Source organism: Tupaia chinensis, unplaced genomic scaffold (assembly GCF_000334495.1).
Source record: "Tupaia chinensis unplaced genomic scaffold, TupChi_1.0 Scaffold144045_1, whole genome shotgun sequence".
Classification (NCBI taxonomy): Eukaryota; Metazoa; Chordata; class Mammalia; order Scandentia; family Tupaiidae; genus Tupaia; species Tupaia belangeri.
Genome location: NW_006203897.1, coordinates 827,799 through 838,888, shown reverse-complemented (window position 1 = coordinate 838,888; position 11,090 = coordinate 827,799). Strand labels below are relative to the sequence as shown.

The following is an 11,090-nucleotide window of genomic DNA, read 5'->3' as shown; positions in this document are numbered from 1 at the left end:
CCCTTAACACCTTGTCTGTAGGTTGTGCCAAGGACTGAGAGGTCCTTTTGGAATTGTAACACTGCGCATATGACAGGAATCACTCTTAGTCTAGTTAGACAAGCTCGATTACACAAATGTTTTTAACGTACACAAAAAATGGACACGCTATTGGTATGCTTTTAATTTAAAATCCCATCTATAATTGGAATGCATTTCCTTGATGAATTATATTTTTTAACTAAGAATGTAAATAATGAAAAAACATTCTTTTAATAGTATGCCCTGTTCAAGAGAAGTTCAAATGCATCAGGACTCGGAGCAGATCTCAGAGTTCAATGGGAATTCACTTCATTCTGAAGGTAACATTTTATGCTAGTTAGTAGCATAAGGGATATAACAGCTTTATGCTAGCTCTTTCTAAAAGATGTATAAGTGGCCCAGCTGTGGGAGTATAAGCAGGAGGAAGCTGCTGTGTGATGTCTGGGGTCACGTGGGGGGCTGAGTTGAGATCCCCTATGGTCCTGGCTGGCAGAGGTTGGCATGGGGCTTTGCAGTGTGGTCAGACCCTGGTGAGAAGTTGTCTCTCTCTCCCTTTATCTCTCTCTCCCCTGTGCTCACTCGTTCTCTCTCATGAAAAGCAAAAGTGTGTAAATGCAAAGCATTTTGTTGTTGTTGTTTACGTCAATGATAGGTTTTATTCACACACATGTGAGAACTTTAAAAAGTTAATGGAAAATTCTGAAATCTATGAATAGTCTTTCCATGACGTGATTTCCACGAACTTTTTGAAGACAATTTCCCCCTCATATTTACTTTAAAGGTAGTTAAAAACCAACAGTTTAGGGCCGGCAGTTGGCATGGAGGTTAAGGCAGCTGGATCTCACATGGCAGACTACACAATTGGGTCTTAGACCCAGTGGCCTGAAAATCATGCAGGCGCATGTGCCTGTGTGCCCAGAATCCTGAGAGAACAGAGGAGAAGGGAGTAAGGAGGCCGTCCCTCCTGTGGGGGTCATTTCTCATTTTCCCTTTTTCTCTTTCTCTCTAATAAGTGCACACACCCTATCCTTAAAATACTGTGGATTTTGTGTCAATATTCGATGAATAACCACTGAGGACTCTTTTATTTGGCCAGGGTATTCTTTCCAAAGTAATAAACTAATGAAAGCTATTTTATTACCTGGTATATGGAAAGGATGATGAGTTCTGGAGTCAGACAGAAGTTGCATTACCTTCTGGCTGGATAATTTTAGACAAGTTATTTAACCACCTAAGTCACAATGTTTTCATTTATAAAATGAGCCTGGGGCCAGAAGGTGGCTTGGTGGTTACAGGCACCAGACTCCCATATGGCTGACCATGGTTCGAGTCCTGGACCTGGTAGCTTACTTTTACTTTCTCTCTCTCTCTGGTGAGCATTTGTGCCCTGTAGCAAATTAAAAAATAATAATAATGGGGTCTGGCAGGTGGCATGGGGCTTAAGGGCACTGGACTTCCACATGGCTGATCACAGTTTGAGTCCTGGACCTGGCGGCTTACTTTCTCATTTTTCTCTCTCTCTCACTCTGTCCCTTTCTGATCAAATTTAAATAAATAAATAAAGTTAAAACGATACAAATAATTCTTTAAATAATAATAATAATGAAAAATAAATAAGTAAATCTTAAAAAAAAAAAAAAAAGAACCTGACCTTACCTTCCTCATAGGACTGTTAAGAGGAGTACAGGGAAGAACAGTAAGTGTACAGCGTAGCTCAGAAAATGTGGCATACACTCCATTCAGGTTATTTCCTTTCCAATGTGACAAAGCTACCTAGTGCCAAAAAAGGGCATCTAAGCTCCTGACTGACTGGGAGACCATCTGTCCTCATAGCAGTAAGGGAATTTATTCTGAACCCAAAGGATCTTTCTGTGCAGCATCATGGGTCACACAGTTCCAGCACAAACAGGTCAGTTCTGTGCAGCCAAAAAAATCATGGCAGGTGGTGGGTGGGTTTGCCTGAGCATCTGCCCTCACCCTGGTTTTGGTAACCTTCCCATAAAAATTTAATAAGGCAACTTTTAGAATTTGGAAAAAGTGAAAACTAGCTTTATTTTACAGATGAAATTGAATATGAAAACCAAAAAAGGCTGGAAGAAGAAGAGGATTTGAATGTGCTTACCTTTGAAGATCTTCTTTGCTTTGCATATCAAGTTGCCAAAGGAATGGAATTTCTGGAATTTAAGTCGGTAAGCTCCTGTTTAAAAAAGAAAGAACCTGGGCCTGCGAATGACTGGTTTAAAGCAGCTGGATCTTACATGGTTGACTGTGCTTGGAGCCCCAGACCTGGCGGCTTGAATAAAGCACATCGGGCATGTGTACTTCTGTGCCCAAAAATCTCCAGAGGAGAATGGAGGAGACGGGATTGTGGTGATCATCTCCCATGAAGGGTTCTTTCTCATGCAGCCTGTGAGCCCTATAGCAAAAAAAAAAAAAAAAAAAAAAAGAGAGAGAGAGAGAGAGAAAGAAAAAGAAAAAGAAAGAAAGAAAAGAAAAAAGAAAACAAGATAAAATATAGTTTAAAGTCTGCCTCTGCCCTCCTTCCCTCCCTCACTTCACTGGTGGAGTCACCTTGAATAGCTAATGGTAGCTCAGAATCTTTCACTAGGTAATGGTTACCATAGCCCTCCCAAGCTCTCCAAAAGTCCCCTGTAGAAAGTCAAGATAGGACTCCCTGGAAATCCCTTTGCTAATCGAACTGTAGCATTATTGCGTCTGGCCTAATCAAAGGTGGTCTGATTTCCCCAGTGCCTAGAGACAAATTTTAACTTCTCCGTGAGAGAGGCAGGTTCTTTTATGCCTAGTTCAAATGGCAGGCCAAATGGAGAAAAGAAGGTACCTGGATACAGGGGTTTACTGTAGAACACACACATGCACACACACGCACACACATGCACACACACGCACACACACACACCAAGAACAGGCAAATGTATAGTCACAAGATTAAAAAGCAAATAAATTGTGAAAAGAGCAAACTAGGAGAGCTTATGAACACACTTGTGTTAATAACAAACTAAACTCCTTCTTCCAGGGGAGGAATCTCCCTCTTGGCCCAAGACACGGTCCCCTTAAAGGGGCATATGAAGGGTCTGGAATGCTGTCAGTATTCAGCAATGAAGTTCAAAGATTTTTCCAGTCGTACAGTTTCAGGCTGCATCTGTGTTAGTTGAGTGGATTCTTGCAAAGAGCAGAGTCACAGACAGACGTGTCTCAGGCAGCAGTTCAGAGGCCTGTATTGTAGCTCCAAAAGATGTTTTATCTTAGCTTCCAGATGTCACATGTGAAGGAAGGGTGCCAAGAGCCTTCCATCAACTCATTTGTATATTGACAAGGTGGCTGTCAGCTCGCTTGCCTCAGTTCCAGCTGGCATGACAGAGTAAAATTCATACCATCAAAATAAAGTCATATGCATTCAAAATAGAGCTAGTGGCAAGATATAATTGCATAAGCTTTAGAGTCAACAAGAACCATAAGGCTGTAAAGTACGCATCGTAACAGTCTCTCCTCGGCCCGTTGTCCAGGTTGTGCCCAGGCATGGGCATTTGACCCAGCGGCTGCGTGGAGGCTGAACACCAGCCTGCTCTGCTTGGTGTCTTTGTCTAATTTTCACCGACAAGCCATGGGCCTCGGTGCTAATCCCAGACCCCTTGGGGCTGCGATGGCCAGGCTGGGGAGCCTGCCTCACGTTAAAGCCATGCCTCGAGCTACTTCCTTTCCTCATCTTCTTGCTTTCTATTACCTTCTCTTTATTTCCCCAATTTTATCCTTTTCTTCCTGGTTCGAGTCTCTTGTTCTCTTCTTCTTCTTCTCCTTCACTTTCTCCCCTTTGCCTCCTTTCTCCCATTTCCCTGAGTTGGAAAGACTAATGTAAACTGGACGGCATTTTTTTTCCTTTAAAAATGTATTATCTGGGCCAGCAGGTGGTGTAGTGGTTAAGGCACTGGACTGCCACATGGTCGAACATGGTTCGCATCTCAGACCTGCCAGCTTGCTTTCTCACTTTCTTTCTCTCTGTCTGTCTCTCTCTCTCTATTCAGCACACATACTCTGTAGCAAATTTAAAGTAATAGTAATAATAATAATAATAATGATAAATAAAATTAAATAAATTATTTTCTTAAAAAATGTATTATCTGGGGACCGGCAGGTGGCGTGGGGGTTAAGGTGCTGGACACTCCCCCTTGAGGTGCTGGACACTCCCATGTAGCTGACCATGGTTCGAGTCCTGGACCTGGTGGCTTGCTTTCTCACTTTCTCTCTCACTGTGTCTCTCTGGTCAAATTAAAATAAATGAATAAATGACTAAATAAAATTGAATAAAATAACTCTTAAAAAAATGTATTATCTAAGGCTAGCCCATGGCATGATAGTTAAGGCAGCTGGATCCAACATGACTGACTGCACAGTTCGAGTCCTGGACCCAGATGCTTGAGTAGCATGTCAGGCATGTGTGCACATGTGCCCAAAATCTCTAGAGGAGGGAGAGATGGAGGAGAAGGGATTGCGGTGTGACAATTCCCTATGGAGGGGGTGCTTTTCTCTTGTCCCTCTCTCTCAGGCAAGCACACATGTCATCTAGCAAAATTTTTGAAAAAAAAAGTTATCTTAGGAATATTTTCCCACCTCTTCCCTCAGAGGCACATTCTCCTCTTCATCTTCCTTACCTTCTGTTTGGATTCCTGCCCACCTTATTGTTGATGTGTAGTTCACCTCCACACCTCCACACTGCTTTGTCGCATGTCTCTACAGATGCTGGACCGCATCCACCTGGGTCACCTGGCCTGCTTTACTGCCTCTAATGAACTACTTAAGCTACTCACAATGGGCAGTCGGGCACTGTTTTCCACTGACTTGTAACAGTATGGATTCTCGGGACCAGCAGTTGGCGTATTGGCGATGTTGCTGGACTCCCATGTAGTCGACCACGGTTCACGTCCCGGACCCAGGGGCTTAAACTCATGCCGGGCACGTGTGCGTGTGTGCCCAAGATCCCGAGAGGAGAATGGAGGAGAAGGGATTGTGGCGTGGCCAACCCCCCTGGGGGGTGATTTCTCACTTTCTGTCTCTCTGTCTTTCTCTGTCTTTCTCTGTCTTTCTGGTGAGTGCATGGGCCCTATAGAAAAAAGCCTCTCCGAAAAAAAAATAAAACAAAACAATATGGATTCTCTCCCATTTCATCTTCATCTTCAGCCCTCCCCTCTGAAGCATGCATACCACTGTCTCTGCCCAGTTCCCCCTCTGCGGCACGGCTCTGCTTACCCCTCGGTTCCTGCCACAGGCTCCTTGACTTCCTGGAACATTTGTGGAGTGCTGTGGTAGGTGCTAGAGACACACAGTTACAGTGTGACTCCTGAGCGCAAAGAGCTGGTGACTGATAGGGGAGAAAGAGACTAGCAGACATGCCAATCCAAGATGGCTCTACAGCGTGACACGTATTGTGATGGAAGTCGGTTCTGGGGACCTAGGGAGGACGTGCACATCAGACTTGCGGGGCAGCAGGGCAGGGAGATGGGCTGAAAAGGCTTTCTGAAGAAGTTCGTACTTGGGCTGGGGGAGATTTTTGATGGAAAAGGAAAACTAGGGACCAGCAGTTAGCATAATGGCTATGTCACTAGATTCCCATGTAGTCAACCGCGGTTCGAGTCCTGGACCTGGCAGCTTAAAACTCATGCTGGGCACGTGTGCGTGTGTGCCCAGGATCCCAAGAGGAGAATGGAGAAGAGATTGTGCTGTGGCCATCCCCCCTGGGGAGTAGTTTCTTGCTTTCTGTCTCTCTGTCTCTCTGTCTTTCTGGTGAGCACACGTGCCCTATAGCAAAACCCGCTCCAAAAAAAAAAAAAAAAAGAAAGAAAGAAAAGGAAAACTAACAAGAACAAGGGGACAAGGGGTAGGGTAGGGAACATGGATCAGGAGGAAGGCTTTTGGATAAAGGTAGTGAGTTAGAAATGTCGAATGTGAGGTGGGCAACCAATAGAGCTTAGTCTGGTAGATTCATAGATACCCCTATCTGAGGCTTAGAAATCGAGATTTGGGGGGGACCAGCAGGTGGCATGGTGGTTAAAGCGCTGGACACTCTCACATGGCTGACCACGGTGGCGTGGTGGTTAAAGCGCTGGACACTCCCACATGGCTGACCACGGTGGCGTGGTGGTTAAAGTGCTGGACACTCCCACATGGCTGACCACGGTTTGAGTCTCAGACCTGGCAGTTTGCTTTCTCTCTTTCTCTCTGTTTCCCTTTCTCTCTCTCTCTCTCTCTCTCTCTCTGTGTGTGTGTGTGTGTGTGTGTGTGTGTGTCTGGTCAAATTAAAATAAAATTAATGAATAAATAAAATTTTTAAAAAAAGGAAAAAAGAAATCGAAATTTGGGTGATGGGAGTTACATCCCTGGGTTTGGATAAGAAGGCTTGGGAGAGGGTGTGGAATGAGAAGATGCAGCCCCGGGAATGTGGGTAGTCAAAGCAGTTTGGGGCAGGCCTGTGGGAGGGGGAGGCAGACTGTGGGGCCCCTAGTAAGGTGGGTGAGCTGCGAGTTGATGGCACCCCAAAACTGGATATGGGGAGCCCGAGGGTAGTGCAGCAGCCATGTGTGATGCTCCGCGAGACCTAGCCGCTTGGGCGTTCCGGGTTCACTTCCGGAGACGCTGAGTACGCCAGGCTTGTTTGTCACAAGCTCATGCTCTGGGCGAGGGCACATTGTCGAGACCCTTTTGTGGGTACCATTCCTCTGTCTCTGTCTCTCTCTCTCTTCCTCTCTGTCTTTCTCATTCATGGAAGAAATAAATAAATAAACTTAAAAAAAAAAAATAGAAACACTGGGCCAGGCCTCTGTGGCAGTCAGAACCAGGCCAGACTGCAGAGCGGGAAACCATATGTTGAGCACAGTTTGAATTCTGGGCCCAGTTGGCCTGAAACACGCCAGGTGTATATCTGTGTGTCCAGGATACTGGCAGAGTGGAGGCTGCAGGAAAGGGACTGTGGCATGGCCAGGCCCTGTGGAGGATGCCCCCCCCCCTCTCTTTTGTGCACTCTATCATGAACCAAAAAAAACACCACACTGGTTTTGGAAGGAGGGACTGTGAGAGGGGATGTGACACAAGGATTGTCATTTTCATGGATTCTGCCTTTATTTTTTTGTCTTGAAAATTTTTGTTTTGTTTTGCTTTTGAAAGTTTTTTTGTCTCAGGGTGCTTGTGCTTGCCAGAAAGAGAGAGAGAGACATCCACAGAGAGGGGAAGTGAAAAATCACCCCCAGGGGCCTGACCACACTGAAATCCCTTCTCCTCCATTTTCCTCCTGGGGTCTTGGGCACATATGCATATGTACACGGTGTGATTTTGAAACCACTGGTTCCAGAACTCAAACCGTGGTCGGCCATGTGGGAATCAGCTATGTAACCGCTTCACCATCCGCCGGTCCCTTGCCTTTTTGTAACGATCGAAGATGCCAGGCTAGCTGGTGGTGTGGTGGTTAAAGCAGCTGGATCCCACATCACATTGCCAACTGTGCAGTTCAAGTCTCAGACCCAGTGGCTTGAAAAACACGCTGGTTGTGGGTGCATGTATGCCTAAAATTCTGAGAGGAAAAATGGAGAAGAAAGGATTATGGCATAACTATTCTCTGTAGGGAGTGGTGGGGGATATTTTCAAAAAAGCATTTTTTTTCTTTGTCTCACTTCGGCAAGCACGTGTGCCCTTTGGCAAATGGGAAAAAAAAAATGGAAGGTCCTATTGGATCTTTGGTATTGATCTCTTGCGCCTCTGAAAATCTCCCTTAGTGAAGTTCATGTTCTTGCCAGGCCCCTTGGGTTAACATCATGACATCTGTTAATTCGGGGACTCTTTTTAATTCTTCTTTAGTCAACTTCCCTGAACTCATTTCAGTCTTTTACAATTTTCCTTGCTAGTACTTTATTTTATTCCTAAAGCTATTTCCCACTGAGAAGAGAGATTGTATTTTTCACACCTACAACCAGAATACCCTCTGAAAACCCCTTCTGAGGCTTGGGCTCCTGTGACTACGGCAGGTTAACGCCGCTCAATTTAATCTCTAAGAACCTTCCCCTTTGGCCTCTGGGGATGCTTCCTGAGCTGCACAAATCACTGCAGTCACAGTAGCTGACGGATGGACCACCTGTCCACTCAGACCGTGCACATCGTGCAACTGCTCATAGCCCCCTGTAACCTGTTACTACTATTAAAGTCGAAGCGAGGGACCAGCAGTTGGCGTAATGGCTATGTCACTGGATTCCCATGTAGTCGACCACAGTTCGAGTCCCGGATCCAGTGGCTTAAACTCACACCGGGTGCGTGTGTGTGCATGCCCAAGATCCCGAGAGGATAATGGAGGAGAAGGGATTGCGGCGTGGCCATCCCCCCTGGGGGGTGATTTCTCGCTTTCTGTCTCTCGTCTCTCTCTGCCTTTCTGGCGAGCACACGCGCCCTAAAGCAAAAACCTCAAAAAAAAAAAAAATGTTGAAGTGAGAAGAAAGACAGTGCTCTGTGATGATCCACATTATAGTAAACGACACTCCCTTCCATTCTTTCCAGTGTGTTCACAGAGACCTGGCGGCCAGGAACGTGCTGGTCACCCATGGCAAAGTGGTGAAGATCTGTGATTTCGGATTGGCTCGAGACATCATGAGTGATTCCAACTATGTTGTCAGGGGCAATGTAAGGCTGCTACTTCTTGCAAATGTCTGTATTGCTATTCTGTGTTTTGGCATTCCTACAGTAAACATCTGCACTCATTGTAGTGCAGTTTTGATTTGTGGTATCCTAAAAAAACCCTCACTGCAGTATACTTACTTATGCCTAAGAGTGTTTTCTGCAGCTTCAGGGAATATTGCATCTATAATGTAAGTTGAGCAAAATAACATCACATCTGTCCTTGGACTGGCTAATCAGAACAAATTCACACTAGGTCTTCGAATGTAATATTCACTTAAAAAAAAAAAAAAACCTCTTTTTCTTAAAAAATATTTTATTTAATTTTATTTATTCATCATTTATTTTAATTTGACCAGAGACACATGGGGCAGGGGTAGGGGGGAGAGTGAGAAAGCAAGCCACCAGGTGCAGGACTCGAACTGTGGTTAAACTATGTGTGAGTGTCCAGTGCCTTAACCACCACGCCACCTGCTCGTCCCCCAAAAGTCTCTTTACTTACACTTACTTCAATTCCTGTAGCTATAAAGTGAATATGAAGTTGTAATTCCCGTTTTTAGAAAGGCTGATAATTTCGGGGCCAGCAGGTGATGTGGTGATTAAGGTGCTGGATTCCCACGTGGCTAACTGCAGTTCAAGTTCTGGACCTGTTGGCTTCAAGGTCACGCCAGGCGCATGTACATGTGTGCCCAGAATCCCAAGAGGAAAAGAAAGGACTGTGGTCTGGCCATGCCCCCGGGGCGGGGTGGGGGGTGATTTCTTGCTTTCCCTCTCACTGTGTATCTCTCTCCAGTAATTGCATATGCCCTAAGGCAAAAACCACTAAACAAACAAACAAAAATCCCACAAGGGCTGGGGCCAGCCAAATGGCATGGTGGTTAAGGCACTGAACTCCCACATGGTGACCATTGTTTGAGTCCTGGACCTGGTGCTTGCTTTCTTGTTTTCTCACTTTCTCTTTCTCTGTCTGTCTCTCTTTCTAGTGAGCTCACATGCCCTATAGCAAATTAAATAATAATAATAAATAAAACTAAGTAACTAATTCTTTTTTGAAATTTAACTTTATTATTTATTTATTTATTTTAATTTGGCCAGAGAGGGACATAGCGATAGAAAGAGAGAGAAAGAGAGAGAGAGAGAGCAAGCCACCAAGTCTGGGACTCAAACTACAGTTGGCCATGTGGGAGTCCAAAGCCCTTAACTACTGCGCCACCTGCTGGCCCCTAATAGCTAATTCTTAAAAAAATAAATAAATAAAAGGGGGCAGCTCTGTGACATAGTACCAATTCACTGTTCAAGAGAACCTGATCATACATGATGCCTATAGTTTGAATCCTCATCCTGGTCAGCTTGAAACACGCAAAGCATGTGTGCGAGTACCCAAGACCCGACAGGCTGCAGGACTAGAGGAAGGGGATTATGGCATGACTAGACCCTATGGAAGGTACCCTCTCTCTCTCATACATGCACTCCATCATGGATAAATGGGGAGGAAAATCCTACAAAAACGACAAAACGAAACAGGGGCCAGCAGATGGTGTAGTTGGGCTCTGGACTCCTACATGGCTCATCATGGTTCGAGTCTAAGACTGGCAGCTTTCTTTCTCACTTTGTCTCTCTCTCTAGTCAAATTTAAAATAATAACAGTATGGGGCCAGCAGGTGGTGTAGTGTTGAGGTGCTGAACTACCACATGTTCAAACACGGTTCAAGTCCTGGACCTGGCAATTTGAAACACACTGGGCACTTGTGCATGTGCGTGCTCAATCATGAGAGAATAGAGAAGGGATTACAGCATGGCCAGCCCTCCAAGGGGGTGATTTCTTGCTTTCTGTTTCTCTGTCTCTCTGTCTTTTCGTTGAGCACCCATGCCTTATAGCAAAAATCTCTCTCAAAAAAAAAACCATAACAATAATAATAATCAATAAAATGAAATAATTCTTTTTTTTTTGAGAGGTTTTTGCTATAGGGCACATGTGCTTGCCAGACAGACAGAGAGAGACAGAGAGACAGAAAGCGAGAAATCACCCCCCAAGGGGGATGGCCACACCACAATCCTTTCTCCTCCATTATCCTCTCAGGATCTTGGGCACACATGCACACATGCCTGGTGTGAGTTTAAGCCACTGGGTCTGGGGCTCGAACTGCAGTTGACTACATGGGAGTCCAGAGACATAGCCATTACGCTAACTGCTGGTCCCAATAAATAATTCTTTTTAAAAATTCCGAAAACGAACCAGCAGTTGGAGTAATGGTTATGTCGCTGGACTCCCATGTAGTCAACTGCAGTTCGAGCCCCAGACCCAGTGGCTTAAACTCACACCAGGCATGTGTGCATGTGTGCCCAAGATCCTGAGAGGATAATGGAGGAGAAAGGATTGTGGTGTGGCCATCCCCCTTGGG

At 45.2% G+C, this 11,090-nt stretch overlaps 1 protein-coding gene across 1 annotated transcript in view; it reads left to right on the top strand.

The window, feature by feature from the left end:
* FLT3 (fms related receptor tyrosine kinase 3) overlaps positions 1-11,090 on the top strand; it is a 106,220-nt gene that overhangs the window by 82,672 nt on the left and 12,458 nt on the right. Inside the window, exons 18-20 of the mRNA XM_027767222.1 lie at positions 259-341; positions 2,083-2,210; positions 8,572-8,694. Of these exons, the coding sequence (XP_027623023.1) occupies positions 259-341; positions 2,083-2,210; positions 8,572-8,694 (334 nt within the window). The remainder of the gene's footprint in view (positions 1-258; positions 342-2,082; positions 2,211-8,571; positions 8,695-11,090) is intronic.